The 19,257-nt window shown below is 27.9% G+C and overlaps 1 protein-coding gene across 3 annotated transcripts in view; it reads left to right on the plus strand.

Moving 5' to 3' along the window:
• Positions 1-2,136: 2,136 nt before the first annotated feature.
• The window catches only part of LOC136989732 (DGAT1/2-independent enzyme synthesizing storage lipids-like), a 31,992-nt gene continuing 14,871 nt past the window's right edge, over positions 2,137-19,257 (plus strand). The window contains exons 1-3 of one of the 3 annotated variants that reach the window (XM_067287980.1): positions 2,137-2,199; positions 6,256-6,421; positions 17,020-17,191. In XM_067287980.1, coding sequence (XP_067144081.1) covers positions 6,320-6,421; positions 17,020-17,191 — 274 coding nt within the window. In that variant the 5' untranslated portion in view covers positions 2,137-2,199; positions 6,256-6,319. Of the gene's footprint in view, positions 2,390-2,613; positions 2,635-6,255; positions 6,422-17,019; positions 17,192-19,257 lie in introns of those variants that run through there. The other 2 variants (XM_067287981.1, XM_067287982.1) reach the window with 2 other exon arrangements.

Below are 19,257 nucleotides of genomic sequence, written 5' to 3' on the forward strand. Positions count from 1 at the left end.
TTATTGTTAGAGGTCCACTCTGTAATTCGAACCAATATTCAAAATAATATAATCATTAGTTTGCTTTTCAGCCTAACAGCTCTGGGGGACCCCCGGGATCGAATCCGAACGGGTTGAAGAATCCTTAGGAATTCTTCGGTGGGTGGTCCATCCGGATAAGTCGGGCCCCATCCACAATTTTACAACATCTAGAAATATGCCATGATCGCCTGTGGGCCCTCTTATAAAATTTGCAAACGAGTCTCACCTTCCGGCCGCTCCATTGTGGGCCTGGCCGAATCCATAATGGGCATGCTAAAAAAGGCTCTCTTAGTGCCCACAGGGCGGAAAGAGTTTTTTTTTTTTTAAACTCTTTCCGCCCTGTGGGCACTAAGAGGGCCTCTTTTAGTAGGCCCATTATGGGTTCGGCCAGGCCCACAATGGGGCGACCGGGTGGTGAGGGACGGGGCCCGACATATCCGAACGGACCACCCCCGAAAAATTCTTGGAGATTATTCGACCCGTTCGGATTCGATCCCGGGCCCCCCAGAGCGGTAGGCTGCAACCTTGACCGCTCGGCCATCCGGCCGTGGGCGGAAAGAGTTAAAAAAAAACACACATCCAATACATGGTACAATTACCTGAAGTATTTCATTAGGTCATATAGAAATAAATTCGGATAATATACATTTTAACTCCATTGCGCCCATTCAGTCATATTGGAATCTCGGCCGAATCCATGGCGACACAACGTAAAGAAGTGTGATTTACTTTAATTCTTTCCGCCCAGAGGACACTAAAGCCTTTTGTATCAAGCCCACAATGGGAAGGACGGGGCCGACATATCCAGATGGATCACTCCCCAAAATTCCTAGTTTTTGAACCCGTCCGGATTCGATTCCGGGGCCTCTAATGCTGTAGGCTACTATCTTAACCGCTCGGCCATTCTGCCGTCAATAAAGGTATGTGTGTGCCGTCTCTGGTCTTTATTTACTGAATGCTGTCTACTAGATTTTATTTAGGAGAATGATTTCATTATCTAACCAAAAATATGGCCGAATGGGTCGAAAAATCCCTTGAATTTTTCGAGGGGGGTGATCTTTCTCAATACGTTGAATCTTCTAACTCACCATCCGACAGCTTCTACTGTGGGCATAGATAATGTTTCTCTTAGTTCTCACTGGTCAAAAAGAATTAAAATATATATATAATTATTAGTATTATATGTGTTTATTATTGCAAAAGTATTAAAACTTTTACTAAAGTTTTAAAACAGTATATGAATTTAATTAAAAACATCAATATACAACACGCCTACGGCTCCAAGAGAATGAAGAGTTGTCGGTGCAAAGATCATTTTGGGTCCCTTTTCAGAGACCCGCTTATACAAATAACATAATGATATTGAAGTAGAAAAATAATATAGTGTAAATATTATCCCAAGGCCAACGTTATTTTATTGATATTATTTGGAAAAAATAATCAGAAAATGAAATAAGTTTTTTCCACTGATGAGTCCTTTAAAGCTTATGGGCCCCGGAATGGCATCCGGCTGCAATCACCTCTCGTAGGGCCTGAATAAGCCGCCGATTTTACAATCTGATTAATTTTTAGAAAACCGTTTTCTTGCTACAAACTCGTGTCAAATTGAGACTACATTTTTGGACACGGTTTTAAATATGACATCATACAGAAATGACTGTCGAAAACACAGTACTTAAATATGCTATAACAAAAATTTATACGAGTCATCAAAAGGAGATTGTTGCGAGTGATGATAAAGCAAACACCGAAGTTGCCGAGTGGATAAAACCACTGAATATTTTTAGAATTCTGAATAATACTTTTTAGTATTCACAAATACTATGCCTGTCATATTAAGCCGAAGAAGGCGTTTTTAATCATGCTAATCACGGATTCGGCCAGACCCACAATGGGTACGCGTACGCCAGAGATAGAACCCGAATTCTTGATATTTCAGTTTTATGCAAATAGCGAAATACTTCTTTACAACTATAGTATTTAGGAAAAAAATTGATTTGCTAAATATTTAAATATTTTGAAAACATAATTTAAATTTGAAAAATATTAATAAAAAAAAATAAAACTTATTTATTAAATTAAATATATTTGTTATAAATCTGCCACCAGAGGTCCAGAAGAATGGTGGTTTAATCACGTGAAACGAGCAACAAATTATGTGTCTTGTGCAATGTAAAGGTATAATGTTTATATTTTTATTGCTCCTCTTTCAAATGTCATTTGTATATTCGTTATTCAAAGATTCAATTAAAAATTATTAGTAAAAATTACGACCGGATGCTTATTCATTTTTCTTGAGAGTAGTAAACAGATGATTAACACGTGTCTAATATACACGTTATAAACAACGCATTTTATACCACGTTAGGTAAGTATATCAGATTGTATTGTATTGCAGCCTTGAAATAATTGAGAATATTAGCAGATGTTTTTCAATTTAAAAATAAGCATATTTACTATGTCAAAAAAAAATATTTTTTTATTTTTATTTTTGGCAAGAATTGGCGCGATTTCTGTAATTATTCTTCGATGACTATCTGTGTAAACTGCATATTTTCTGTTTTAGTTAATCGTGTTACTGATTCATGCTGGGTAATCAGGTCGTTAAGAAAGGTAAATGACTTATAGATTATAATACAAGCCTACAACAATTTGACAAAAAAAAAAAAAAAAAAAGAAATTGATATTGCAGTTTAGAGATGTTTTTCAGATGTTTTGAATATAAAATTTTAAGATAATTTTCGTAAACAATTGAATGATTGATTTTTATAAGCTAGCAACAGAAGATGAGATTAGCATTTTGGCATTTTACCAAAATATATGAATCTGTCTCACCTGGACAAAACACAGTTTTCTGTCTACAGTTTAGTTTAATTTTCTCTGAATATACATTTGGTTTGTATATTAGGATTTATACACTTTGTATGTTGTTTGTTTATTGATGATGATTATGTTTTTGATTTTGCTTCTTCATCTGTCAATCCTTTTCGTGTGTCAAATCTTTTAATTTGTATTAAAATCATTAACATGTTATTACTGTCTGAAAAAAATATAAAATTATTTATAACTGTTTTGTTTTTCTTTCACATTTTTGCTGTAGTAAGGCTCTAAGAACAAGTCTAGCCATGCCAGACCACTTTTCATAGCCAAAGTTACAAATATAATTGTAATTTCAAATCACTTGCTGATGTGTATCACTTCAAACCAAACAAATAGGCTTTTCCATGGAGGAAAGCAATTCCTGTAGTATTGCTTTCCCCTTAACATGATAACCATTTTTGTTTTGGCCAGATCACTTTTTCCCCTCTTCCTATGTCCCTGAGTAACCTTATTTATAATTTGCTCATAATTATGTTCAGATATATTTGCTCACTTACTTATTGCTGAATCTTATTTGCTCATTAAAAATGATTTGACCCATTTATTTATTGTAACTTTATATTCTCCGAATTAGCAGGGTTATGTGGAATAATTCATATGAAAACTGAAAGCTAAATCAGAATTTTTTTATTAAGCACATATCTTATATGTGGTAGTTCACATAAAAATATGAATTAAAATTATTTTTGTTTTTTAAGCTAGGTTCACACTGGCATACTAAACAAACATTAAACAAGAAAAATATCCTCATTGTACTGCATAACACCTACTGAGTTAGAATGTGATTGATTGAAAAGGTTTCATTTACAATCACCAGTTTTTACAGAAAAAGTTGATTGATCAAATAAACAGAAGTTCAGCAAAATTTGAAATATTTGCAGCTCCTAATGAACTAGTTGAACACTTACCAAAAGGAGACAAATTAATAGCTTGTATGTAGTTTGTAGCAGTTCATATGCCAATGTGAACCTAAATTTATAACAGATGCTGTAAAAGTTACAAAGAAAATGATTCAAATGCTGCTGATAATCTTATTATTCATTATATGATATAGTTATCAAGCTTTTAAGCTTGATAACTACCGTATTTTACGGACTATAAGACGCACTTTTTTCTTCGAAAAATTGCCTCCAAAATTCAGGTGCATCTTATAGTCCGTAGCGTCTTATAGGTATTTTTTTAAAAATTGCTTAAAAATTAAGGTGCATCTTATAGTCCATAAAATACGGTATATCATATAATGAATAAATTCACAATAAAAAAGAAAATATGTAATTTTATTTTATTTTTGAATTTATAAATATATTTGAGAAATATAGTGTGTTGATTCATTATCTACTGTCAACTTACTACTTTTCCTCAAATATATTTATTGATATGGCTTTTATAATGACAAAAATTGTAGTTGTTTTATATTAGGAAATTTTTCTGCTTAAATAGTTAACTTTATGCAGAAAGTTATAATGTATATTTTTATTTCTAAAAGAAAGCAGTTTAAATTTCGGAAGTTCATTTAGTTTTATTTAGTAGAAACATTTATGAACTTTATAGTTCAACATTAACTATATCCTAAAAGATATTAAATTGAAAAAAATTATAATTAAAAATCTTAAATGTAGCTTACATTCTATAATTTAAAACTTTTCGGTTAATTTCTGCTTATTAATTAACACTTAATTGGAATTTGAATTTTATCGTGATAAAAATGTGGATTGATAAGTAAATATATTTTCTGCATAGTTTTAATGTCATTTGTGGAAATTGATTGAGATTATTTGGATAGACTAGAACAACTGAGAATTTTTGGTCATAAGAAATAATAGAAAACATTTCAATATTTGAATTATTTTCAGGAACATTTAAATTATGAGGTATTGCTGTACATTAGATCTGCTTTTCTCATGAAATATTCTGAAACCAAATTCTCATTTTTATCCTTTGTTTATTTTGTTTTCTTTTATCTTTTCCTTTTCAGAAGTCACTTTTATTGGTATCTGAATTATACTAAATTATATAGTGCTAAAAGGAACAGAAATTTCATCAGTTGTTAGTGAATGTGGTAATTTTACTTCCCAGAATCTATAAATTTTTTGTGTTATCAATGATATGAGTCTTTTTCTTTATAATCAAGCAATTTAATATTGACTGCTTCTTTTTCATGCTTACAAAAGTCATTAGTATTTCTTTACTTTGAAATATATTTTGGTAAGAATTTCTAACAACAAATAGAAAATGTTTGTATGAAGAAAAGAGATTTTTCTATGACTATGTTTCTTAAACTATGGTAGGATTATAGGTATATTAGACAATTCATATGTTTCTGAATTTTCATTGTAGATCTTACAAGAGTGAGCATAAGAAGTTGCCTGCACATTACTAGAATATACATATAGTAATGTCTGCCTTTACCTTAAAAAAAAATTTAATTCCTTTTCATCTTCAGTGGCAATATCTATTAGATCAGGCCTGGCCAGCCCGCGGGCTGCATGCGGCCCGTCACGTTAAATTGTGTGACCCTCTAAGCGATATTATATATCTATCAAAACTTTTGTTTCCCGTTATGTGTATACCAAAACAATTAAATAAATGAAAATTTGCATGTGTCATTGTTATAATGCGCAAGTGCAGGTACAAACTCTTGGTATAACAATAAAATCTTATTCATTTTGTATTTGTTTTACTTTTTTAAAAGCATGTTTGCCTAAATTGTGGCCCACCGTAATGTTACGCATGATGAAAGTGGCCCGCGAAACAATTTGGGTTGGCCAGGCCTGTATTAGATTGACTGATTTAGATTAGGGACATATTTGTCAAACCAAATCAAGTTATTTAGGAATAAAATCCAAGAAGTCTTGAAACATACTTTTGAAAATCTTAATTTGGAGGACATAAATCGTAAATTGACATAACTTATAACAAAATCAAATACAGGGAAATATAAAATTTATATGTAGTAGTTTTCATCAAACCAATCTCTCAATTTAAAATTGAATTTTTGATTAATGTTACCTTAGGTGCCAAGATGGTGGCTCGTCTCTGATTCCAGCAAGGAAACAGTGGGACGCATGTTCTAACCTAACCTAACCTATTCTAATAAATTACCATAATTATTAGCAACCAAATTATTAGAATAGGTTAGGTTAGGTTAGAATGTGCGTCCCACTGTTTCCTTGCTGGAATCAGAGACAAGCTGCCATCTTGGCCCCTAAGGTAACATTAACTGAATTTTTAATGTTATTAAGGTTTAGATATATATAGTGTAATATATGAATAATAATGAATTGTAGTTATTTTTTTTCAAAATGTTCAATTTAAGTATAATGTTATAATTTACTTGTATTATTGTTTTTTCAGATAAACACTACTATTAACGTCCAGTTTGAGCACTTAAATTTATTCTTTAGCTTTCAGTGATAAAATGGAAAATTCTACATACTACAACATTGGATTACAGTTTTTAGAAGCTTGTGTTGACATTGAATATTTAAGTTGGCTGATTTGGTTATTTACACCTGTAGTTGTAAGTGAAAGTTGTTAATTTTATATTTGTAGTATTCAGACACTATTTAAAAAATCATTTTATTCCATTTGTTTTGCATAGAAATATCATTATGAACATAATTGAAATAAAATCCAACCACCATAATATTTTCTCTAATTCTCTTTTTCATTTTATCAAATTGGCTTAAACTTTATACACAAGCATGATTAATTCACTTGTAGCAACTTCAATTAATCTGAACCTTACGTAATTTGGACAGGTTGCAGATGGATCACTGTGTTGTCCTATCACGCAATGTCATTAAGTGAAATAAGCAATGTTTTATCAAATAAATTGTTGAAAATTGTGACATTTTAAAAAATAATTTTCTAAAAATTCTAAATTACATTTTAAAACTAAAAGCATACTCTAATAATTGGCTATTTTAAGCATTGTTTAGCAATCTTACAATTAGCTAAACTTTAATGGAAAATACAACAGAATATATAGTTTACCAAAGTTTACTGATAAATGAACTGTTGAAAGTGAAAGTGGTGTATGTTAGTTTTCCAAGAACTACATTGCTTCTGAGTTTGTTCTTAACAACATTATTTACATGTTTGTTGTAAAGGAATGTTTAATATTCCTTTACAACAAACGTGCAATAGGAATATTTAATATTCCTATTTCTTATATATTAGTGAAAGGGGTGAAAAGTGACCTTTACCCCTTCACTTTCGATAGCTCGATTATGACACCTATATTTATTTAATATATTTTATCATGATAACTAATTGAAATTTTATAAAGATTATTATTACATTTTTATCTAGTTGTTTATCACTTTATTATAATATATTATGATTCAATATGTATTTTGAATATTAAAATTTTCAGAATTAATTAATATTCAAACTACATATTGCATTGTAATGTTTATCATTTTATACTTGATATGATTAAATAGCAGAAAAGTTAAAATTTAATAGCAGAAAAGTTTTTAAATTAATGTCATCTTGCTATTTTGATTTAAAAATATAAAAAATTTGCTTTTATGGATAAAAGTGAAAAGAAGTGTTTTGTTTATATTTTATCATTTGCTTAAGACATTCACCAATTCAAATATCAAGAAATATCTTTATTTATTTATCTTTTATACAGGTACTCCTCACTTTACGATCAAGTTCCGTTCCGACGACTACGTCGTTAAGCGAATTGGTCAATAAGCGAGGAACTTGTGCCGGGAATATAGGATCGTTGTAAAATTATACAAATTATGCAACAAACTTCAAATTTATTCATAAAAAGACTATTATAGTACGCTTAGTGCGCATGTCACCATTCGCCATTGACCGACACTCAAGTTGAGAAAGGCAATTCTCCGAATTGCAGGTCGTAAGTGTGAGTGGTCGTTAAGCAGATAGGTCGTAAAGTGTGGAGTACCTGTATTTTAATTTATAGTATGGAAAATATAAAAAAATTTCTGAATTTTTTATGGGGCACAATTTAATTATTTGTAATCATTATTCTAATTTGTATACAATATGTCACAAGCCGAAATTAAATTTAAATATATTTCAAATACTAGCAAGCTTATTTGTATAATTTAGTGATTATCTGTAAATTAATTGTTGTAATTTCAAAACCACAGCTATGCAGTGCTTCCATCTCATTAAATTTAATAATTATAAATGTAATGTATTTAAATAATAAATACTTTGTAAAATAATATACAAAATTATTAGATATTTTGCAGAAAAGATTTAATAAAACTGAAATTGATTAAAACATTTTTCTATGTACTGTACTGTAATTGCACTTGTGGTATAATATTATTAAATGAAATGACATTGAATGATAGGACAATGCAGTATTTAATCTGAAACTTGTCTAAATTATGCAAAGTCACTAGAGGTAAATTAATGGTGCTTATAAATGAAGTTTAAGTCATGTGTTTTATCAAATATTTTAAATTTGATAATATAATCAATTTATTTTGGGTTTATTAATTTAATTTTTTATTTTTAGATTGATCATATAATAAATAAATAAATTCCTCATAATTTAAATATAAATATCATAAATTCACTTCATTAGCTACTTAAGTAAATAAAATAAAAATGAGTAATTTGATAAATAATTTTTTTATCAAATTATCCTTTTTAGACAGGTGTGAATAAGATATATAAATTATTATTTTAATGATAACGATAAATTTTAAAGGCATTTTTACATTAATTAAAAATTTACCACCGTTACGACGAAAATATGGCTGTACACGATTTGAAAGAAATTAATCTTATTAAACTATAATACATAGATTACATAAAATTTATCTCAAAGTATATGCATAAATATAAAATAATTGTGAGTGATAAGATAAAAAGCACAACATATTGGCACTTCAATTAATAAAAAATACTCAACAATCACAATTAATAATTTTAAACAGAAGAATAAAAAATGATTATCCATCTGAATTCACTAGTGTTGCTAATATTGGAAGTTCGGTAATAGACCTAACAATATGTTCTGAATTGCGACCTATCTGATCATTTTCCAGTCAAGACTGTCTTTGAAGTGGCAAATATCCAAGTAAATAATAGAGAAGTTCAACCTTATCAAAAAATAAATTATGACTATCTGAATTTCAAATGCAAATTAGCGAAAAAATTAAAAATTTGTTTAAAATTATACCGGGAAATGGACTAGAGATATATTCCCAATTGGAAAATCTAATAAAAAAAATTTGTTAATATAAAAAAGATTAATAATATAAAAACCAATAAGTTTAAGAAACCTTGGTATGTCTTTACTTGCTATATCTCTAAATTAAAGAAAAATAAAGCCTTAAAGCAGTTTAGGAATATGTCAAACGAAAATGAATCTTATAAACTAGAACAAGAAACTTAAAACAATGTATCATAATTTGTTAAAATCCAAGAAAATAAAATATTTTAAAAATCTAGAACATCAGTTAATGTTAAATAAAGATAATACTCTGTTTTGGTCATTAGTATGAAAATTACATAAACAAGATACTGAGAATCAATCGCAAATTGACTTTTTAACCTGGTCACTCTATTATAAAAGAATTACTGCTATAACTAATATAGAGTCACTAAAACTGGAAAATGAAATTTTAAATCCGGTAATTACCTATGATGAATTGGAGGCATCAATCAACAAAATGAAAACAAAATCTTTACCAGGTATTGATCTAATTACAGTTAAATTCTTAAAATTACTACCACCATCAGAAAAATGGGTATTGCTTGGACTATTCAATTCATTCTACAACTCAGCAAACTTTCCAGAATCTTGGAATACAGTAAAACTGCTAATGATCTATAAAAAAGGAGACAGAAAAGATCCCGGAAACTATCACCTATAGCATTATTACCAACATTACGAAAATGCTTTACTTCTATACCGGCACTACGATTTCAACGATGGATTGCGGAACTTAACTTAAACTCGAAATTTCAATTCGCATTTATAAAAACAAAAGAAACAGAATTGGCCTTATTCTTCTTATTGTCAATAATACAAATTTACTTACTAAAAAAAACATAGAAAAATATATTCAGCTTTCATCGATATATCAAAAGCTTTCGATTCAGTTCATGTCCCAACTTTGATAAATAAATTGAAAATCTGTGGCTCTGGAAAAAATTCTCAGATTCAATTGCGAAATTATTTTCAATATACAGAATTAACATTATTCATGGTAACCAAACATTCCCAGAATTAAACGTAAACCGAGGATTACTACAAGGAGAACCGCTATCGCCATATTTGTTTAATTTTTATGTAAATGATATGGATAAACTGTTTCTACTCGATATTGAAGGAATTCAAATTTCTGGAAGAATTTATCACTATATATTATATGCAGATGATCTAGTACTACTAGCACTAACAAAAATTGCCTTGCAACACAAAATAAGTATAGTAAACAATTATCCGAATTCTCTGTTTTTAACGATGAATATCTCTAAATCCAAAATCATTATATTTAGAAATAATGTTAAACTTCCAAAACAAGAAAAATCATTCTATTTAAATAATCAATCTTAGTAAATGAAATAAAATATTTAGGCATATCATTCAACTGGAATTGCAATTTACAATCACACTTGAAGAATCTATCTACAAAAATAAATACTTTAATAGATAATGTTATCTATTTATATGCAACTTTAAAAATTACGAATATAAAACTATAGATGAAACTATTTAACCTTCTGATTATCCCTTCAATATACTATGCAAGCCCTATATCGGCACTAGATTTATTATACGATTTAGAAAAATTTCACGATATTTACTTACGAAAATTATATAAAATAGGAAGAACTGTTCCAGAATATGCAATTCGAGCCGAAACAAATAGATTCCAACTATATCCGTTTTATTTAAAGAGACTGATTAAGTTTTATTATAGATTTAAAAATATTAATGAAGATAATATAAGATTCTTACATCAAATAATGCTAAATGAAAATAATAACTCAGATGACAATAAAAATCTATGGCGATATAAATTTAATAAATTATTACAATCTTTTGGTGTATCAAACAGATTATTTGATAATTCAGAAACGGATTGGCAATATGGCTACTCATTAATGATCAAATCAGCATTCTCTCAATCAATAATAATGGATCAAAACTTATTAAATCATTTAGTATACCATCAACATTCTAAATATTCCGTGTACTTCGAATATCGTAACCGCTAATATCACTATGAAAATAAAAAGATTATTAATCCAATTAAGACTCAATAAATATTCATTGTTTATTAATAATACTTATTTGGATTTTACTAGAGACAGGTGTTATTGGTGCAACTCAAGTGATTATTCTTTGAACCATTTACTAAGAGAGTGTGAAGGACTAAATAAATATCATCAAAAATATGAAATTAAAGAACTAATATCTAAGTAACAAAATCAAGACTTTAGAACTAAACTAAACAATCTTACGTCAAATCAAATGCATAGAATTAATGGTTTTTTAATCAAATTGCTAAAGAATTAAAAAATATATGAAAAATGAATTGAAGTAAAATAACGTTTACTAATTAGATTACTTAAAGTAAAATATTTAAAAGTAAACTAATGACAAAATGTACTTCTAAATGATTATTGTAATGTTACTTGTGTTCTTTAAGAAAATGTACGTTGAACGATTCTCATGTAACAAATGTATACTAATGAATTACTGGAAAAATAACCCCCTGTAACAAGACTTAGCCTTAATGAGAATAAAATATTTATTATTATTATAATTGTGTGAGATATTTCAAAGAGTTAATTATAATGTTGGCAATGTAATACAATTTTTTAATTGTGTAATCTATTTTAAAAAAATTTCTCATCTCTGGCCAACTTTCAAGCAACTATTATACTGAGATATGTACAGTACAGATCCTTTCCATTCAAATTTATCTTAAACAATTCGATTTTAAGAATTCTAATAATTTTATAATAAATTACCAGTATAATTTAAATATATATCTTTCAATAAAAGTTTTTATTGCTGTTCTGTTTATAAAATAAACAATAATTTTCTAAACAAAATATTTTAATAATAGATTATTTTTGATCTGTTATCATCTGATATAAAATAGTTGCATAGTAAAATTCTCTGAAAGAAATTTAAAGAAAATTTTTAGTGTAAATTTGAAGAATGTATTTGTTTTAGATGTTTATTTTCTAAATTTGTAATTCAGTAAATTTGTATTGTTGTTATGTATTTAGTAATATTTAAAAATAAATGTTTTACAAATATTAAATGTTACGTGTAGTACTAGTATTACTTGTATTACAGTATAATTTTCTTTTTCTATAAATAACATTTTAAATGAACAATCATATAATTATATAAAAATTAGTAAATTAATAATTTGAATGGAAAAATATGTAAATTGAAAATTAAGTAAATAGCATAAAAATTTGTGGATCTTGGATGAATAAATGTTTATTAAGGAAAAATTTTAAATACAGTAGACTCCCCTATAACACGGATTCATATAACACGGTGAAGAAATTGCAATCGTGTTCGTATAAACACGCTAAAAGAGACTCATAAAACACGATAAAACATCTTAGCCTACTCGTGTCATTTAAATGAGCAGCGGACCTACTAAAAACCATTTATTATTTAACGGACATAAAAATTATATTTATATTAATGATGTCTCCAAAGTTCAGCGAATTTTTTGCAGAAAAATAACTTATCAGGAAACACTCGCCCGCCATTCGATGAGCCACTCCGTGACGAAAACAAGCTTAAGCAATGGCGTTGTCAAATGGTGCACACTCAGTAAGTAATCCTACAATTTTTTGTTTATAGCATAGTTTATATGGATTATTCCCAAAAAATTATATGTGATTTGGAAATGTTGAGTCAAATTAGTCTAGAATCGGTTAATTTTATGGAAAAAAACCTTTCAAACAGTCATAGCCCCTAAACTGCACATGTGCCAGGCTGTGATTGGCTCATGTATTTAAGTGACTCGTACAACACGGAACATATCTACCGTGTTATAGGGGAATCTACTGTATTTGTGAAATATTTTTTAAGTTGGTAGTGTTTGGAATACCCAATAAAACATGTATCATGTATATATTTATATGAGGGACGTTTCCAAATAATGATTCAGAATAATTTTCATTTTATAAATTTCTCCTTAAAGATTATTAATACAGTATTTAAACTGAGCTTTGAGAAAATTTCAAAATGATAAATTATTCTTTTTAATGTTAAAGTTTCCAAAATAAATTATTTAAAGTTGAATACAATAATCTAAATTATTTTAATATAGATTTTTAAAAATTGATGTATATTTTAAAATAACAAAAATAACTAAATTCAGCTTTGTTGGATGGCTTTAATTACCAGTTTAGATGAAAAAATAACAGCTGTGAATCTTAGCTATGACATCACAGAATTGAAATTGTTTTGATCAGAATGTGTACTGGATTTTAATAAGAATTCAAGTTTCTGATGTTACATGCAATAAAATCAAACAAACCAGTAAATAACAAGTGTCAGTAACTAAAATGATTGTACAGAAATTCATTTTTATATAATACTATAAAATTTTTAGATGTATAAAGATACAAAAAATGTATAACTTTAAATTATTTATTATTTTAGTGTTGAAATGGCATTTTAAAAACTTATAAAAATGAATATTAAATGTACAAGTGGAAAATATATTGTGTAATTTGAGAAGCATCCCCTATTATGCTTCTGACACCACTGTGTTTTCTAGCAAACACATAAATCTTCATTTTTTCCTGTGTGTTTGTGGAACACAAGTGAGCAGCTACATACGGGAATGAATGTGGGTGGATGGAGGAGGGAAAATTAGAGAGAGACAGAGATCTGGAAATAATGCACTCCACTACACATTTAACAATAATTAACAACAATTTATTTAACATAACACTGAAAAAATTAACAAGTACACTCAAGTGGAGTGTACTTGTTAAATTTTTCAGTTTGCCCGAGAAATAAGACAACTGTGAAGGATGGATAGGGTATTTATTGGGTGTTTGTTGTCCTCTTTTCCACTGGTGTCATACCACATACACTATGCATGGAGAAATGTTAAATGTGAATAAAAACAGATACATGACATTACAGAAAACGACAATATTGAACAAGTCACATTGTTAGGAAATTTTTAGATGTGGACACACACACTAATAACACAGATGCTTAATGTAACACTTGTTTGGGTATCTTGATCGTGTATTAAGTATAAATGATAAACTCGTTCATTTCTGATGTCCATTTCATCTGTCAGTGTGATTACCTTCCTTAGTGGTGTGTGGCTGGATTGCCTCAGAAACATCAAGGTTAGGCTAGTTTCCCACAACTGGTATGGGCATTGCAGTAGCCAACTCAGCTACTTCAATGCCCATTGAGATTGTGGCATATTTTTCAAATGTGAGCTTCTCCTAACTCATGAGCATGGACCTTGTAAACCTGGACAATGTCAGAGCCAGTTCTACACTTGGGACCATGTTATCGGCATAGTTAAATCTCCACAGTGGGTTCAGTTACTTTTGGCTTCATTTCTCCCCACAGACCTCATTGGCATGGGTAACCCTGCCAGGAGCGGCATAGCTCTGTGGTTCATCAGAATTACTGAACTCTCTCATCATGGCAAGGTGATGACTGGTGAGAGAGTTATTGTTGTATAAAATTTATGCATAAAATTACTATTTACTTCCTGTAATATATATTTTGAATATAAGTTTATTTTATTAAAAAGAAAATTTAATTTTAAAATATTTTTATAATTAATTTTTAAATTTTATTTTTAAAAAAATCTACATATTTTTGAAAAGTCACATATTAATAAGTAGTTTGTAAATCTGTCAATATAGATTTAAAAATATTTAAGTTATAATATTACATTAAGTATGTAGTATATTTTAGAATGTATAATTTAAAGAAATTTATAAATTTTTTGTTTTTTGTTATTCAGTTAATATATTAAATTTTTAAAATCAGAATTATTTAAGTAATAATTTTCATTTTAAAAATTATATTAGTGACTAGCTGTTACCCGTGACTTTGCCCGCACGGATTTTGCAAGCAAACACCATTTATATTCAGTATTTCAACAACCGTAGTGATTGTTATATAACACCTACCACTGAGAATGATGAGAATTGCTGAGAATCAAACGAACTGTTTTCAATTTGATCAATTTTCTGGAACGTTTCAATCGTTCTATAATCGAACCAATGTGCAATAACAAATTTGAATTTAAAACGGTTGGTTAAAAAATCGAAATATATAAAAATATTTATAACAATGTCTGAAATGTTATCAATTTAATACACCTAAGTAATCAATGAAGACTAAATGCAGTTAAAAACAAAAAATCCTGTCTAAAATAGTACAGAAGCCATTCTTCAGGTTAAGCCTTAATTCTTTCCCTCTCTCCCACGGGGGAATTTTGAAAAATCCCTTCTTAGTGTGCGTTTTCATGACGTACCCTAACTGTGTACCAAATTTCACCACTTCAGGTTCAGTGGTTTGCTCTGGGCAATGATGAATCAGTCACTCAGTCAGGACAAGTAGTTTTATATATTTAGATTTAATTACAAATTAAAAGTCTGTCTTGAAATGTTAAAACAAAATAATATACATATTAAGAAATTTAAATTGAAAACAGTTTGTTTATAAGAGTTTTGATAAGTTTAGATTATCATCTTCAGGCACAAGGACAACTCTTTAAGTATAAATAATGAATATATATATAATATAAACATTAATTTTTATACATATTTACATATTCAATGTAATTAATTTCTAAATTGTTCTAAAAAAATGATAATTGATTTGAAGAGTATAGTATTAATTAATCATAGAATATAAAAACTTTATAGAAAATAAATTTAAAGATTGTTTATTCTGAAGGTAAAGAGAATTACACTTTAAAAATTTATTGAAAAGTTGAGACTTCTAGAAGGCTTTTTGTTATCTTTGAGATTAAAGTTTTTTTTTATTATAGTAACTCTTATATGAAATAATAATTAAGTTATTAGTTAATTAATTATCTTATTAAATAAATATTTATCTTTAACAAGACAAAAAATAATTATTAATAGATAATTTTCTACTTTAGGTATAACCTTGTCAGTAATATTTACCTAAATCAAACAATAACGTGTAAACAATGATTCAGTTGTGGACGGAGTCGACTACATTTCTTTTTCAGGCATTTACATTTATTTTGACAGTGAAAATATACTATTTCAAGTATATTTTCATTCATTATACAGATATTTTATTACAAGTATCACTAGTACAAGAAGATACTTCTAATAAAATACTTGTATAATTTTAATATCTATAATTTAAAGTTTGTAAATATCAAATTTTATACCTTTTTCCATTTTTTTAAAATATTATATATCAGGGGTGGGCAAGCAAGAGTTCAGTGGGAGCCGAAATGTAGGTTTTGCAAAATGCATGGGAACCGCAGTTCTATACTGTCATGGCGTATAGTATGGTAAGGTGCACGATTTTATTATATAATATAAATATAATATAAAACAAATATTTAATTTTTTTAACAAACATATTTTCACAAAATTATAAAAATAAAATTGTAAGAACAATAATAAAAAACAGAAATGAACACTTTCGGCAAGAGCCGCACGTAACTCAAAAAGAGCCGCATTTGCCCACGTCTGGTATATATTGTTTATAGCTAATAAATGTTGAAATGTTTTTATCGAAATTATCAACAATTCTGCCATTATTAATACTGTACATTGACAGTTTAAGTAGTTGATTATAATCTGAAGTTATATCTTCTTCAATAAAACAAATAATCTAACAAATTATTATTGTGCAAGAATACGGTAACTTAATATTTATTTTTGCTGCCCATTCGTGAAATACATACGAATTTATATTATAAAACTTAAATGAAAATATTAATAATATTTATGTCAAAAGATTATTACTTCTAGTTTTGTATTTTCTAAATTATGAAATCTCAAGTTTAGTAAAGTTTTTTTATTTCAAAATTAATATTTCCTTTTACGAACAAAAATTGTATTAATAGCTTTAATAATCATTTTATGATTTTACAGGTAACTTTCTTACTTCCACTTGTGATAATATTTTTGCTGTATTTATCAGCTCTTATTCTATATCTGTATCGCTATAGACATAGACTGAAGGATGCTTATTCTAGGGATTTTTGGAACGGTGCTCGAAATACTATTGCTACGCTTTGGGGTGCCCACGGTTGGATTTGGCATGGTATTTAATGAATTATATTCTTTTAACTGTCTATATTTAATAATGAATAAATAAAATTTTTTTAAGTAATTTTATTAAATTTGTTTATTATTCATAATATTATCCTATAATTTAACTTGTTCTTAAATTTTCCTTAATTTCCCTTCATGGCTTGAATTTTTTTTCTATTTTCAACAAATAAATTTAATTTTTTGTATTAAAACATTCAATTAATCCATATTCTTAATTATTATACCATTAGTTACATTTATCGTATCAAAAGTGCGAAATTTAAAGTACTTTACAATCTACATTTTATGAAATGGTAAATTATCGTAATATTCTCCAAATCATATTTTTAATTTGTTCCAATAACCTTCATGTAGATTGATTAGTCTTATATAAGTAGTATATAGTTTTGATGTGAGGTCTAGAAAATAAAATATTAATACCAGATGTATTTAAAAAGATATAGGTATGAATGAAAACATATTAGGATCTAAAGAAATTTACTTAATATTTTTCAAAATAACTGAGCTTTGATGCACTTTCTCCAGAAAAAATTCAGAAAAATTGGCTTCTTTTGAGATTATAAAATTTTATTATATTTAAATTATATCAACTCAAACCATTTTCTTTTTAAATGGTTTAAAGAACTAATATAAAATAAATCCAAAAAAGTTTATGATTTTTAAACTAAACCAATTTTACTAAATAAGAAGTAGAACATATTTGAAAATCGTAGCGGATTCGTATCGAATGCCGTCCAAAATATCAAATTCGTATGTGTTCTTCTCTGTTTTGAACATTCGTGTTCAATATAAAAATCTCTTATTCGCGTGAAGACGACAGAAATACATTCGTCGGAAGTGCTCGGAAGAAAAATATTTTGTAACGCCGTATGCGGCGGTTCTACTCCTTCTTAATATTACTTGGCGTGAATAGTATACCAGACTTTAATAAATGTTTTCCAGATTGAAGAAATCATTAGAGAAAGTGCATTGAAGCTTAGTTATTTTTAAAATATTAAATAAATTTATGTATACCGTAACTTGATTTGAGTTTTTTGACCAATTCTCAAAACTTTTTGAGCATGTCATATATTAAAAAAGGTTTATTCAATATTTTATAATTCTTTAATTTTTCTGACATAAATGAAATTAGTTTTTTGAGAACAAAAGACATTTTTAAAATTTTCATGTACAGTACATAATAAATTTTTAATTAAAATGCAAAATTATACGGTTATTGGGCATATGCAACAATAGAAAAAATGTATTAATTCAATATGTAACAGGATATACAACAAAGGTATTTTCTACAATTTAGTCAGTCATTCAAATAATCCTCAGATCTGATGTTCAAATTGTTCACTAATATTGGTTAGAGTAAAGTAAAGTCCAGCAAACTTGGCTTAATCTGGATCGAGAAGGTGATGAATTACCGAAAATGACAAGTTTTATGACATAGTGATGATGCTAATCTAATTAGCGGAACTTTTGTAAAGGTATTATATGTGCAAATTCATATACATATTAACTATCCACTAATAGTGACTATTTCTGTTTGTAGTTAAATTTTAATTTTAAAAAATATTGGCTATTTGGTGGCTACTTTCAAGTTAGTGACGTTTGCGTCCTGGTGTTTTGCAGTGGCGCAATGGAAAAATAATTATATTTTTTGTTAACATATGGAACTGATGCTATTATCAAGTGTCACCAGTGGAGAATAATAACTTATTTGATCGTAGTGTTAAGTTACAGAGATAAAACTTAGATTTTTTTTTGGATGACACAATGAGTTTTATGGAATGTCATGTTATCAAGAGTCAAGTTTCCAGTACTCTATCATAAATGATATGGTTATTGGCTACTTAAGGAAATTTTTATTTTAAAAACTCTATCACATAATAGAAAGATTGTCAGGAAATATTATACTTACTGAGGAACTTTTTTTTTTCCTTCTTTGTAGCCTTTCTACTGCCGACATCTAGAAATTACAAATGCCATCATTTAATCCAAAATGTGTCTTGTTTTACAAAAATGCAAAATTATACGGTTATTGATCATATGCAACAACAGAAAAAC

The sequence above is a fragment of the Centruroides vittatus genome, unplaced genomic scaffold (assembly GCF_030686945.1).
Source record: "Centruroides vittatus isolate TY-2023 unplaced genomic scaffold, ASM3068694v2 scaffold_752, whole genome shotgun sequence".
In the NCBI taxonomy this organism is placed as follows: domain Eukaryota; kingdom Metazoa; phylum Arthropoda; class Arachnida; order Scorpiones; family Buthidae; genus Centruroides; species Centruroides vittatus.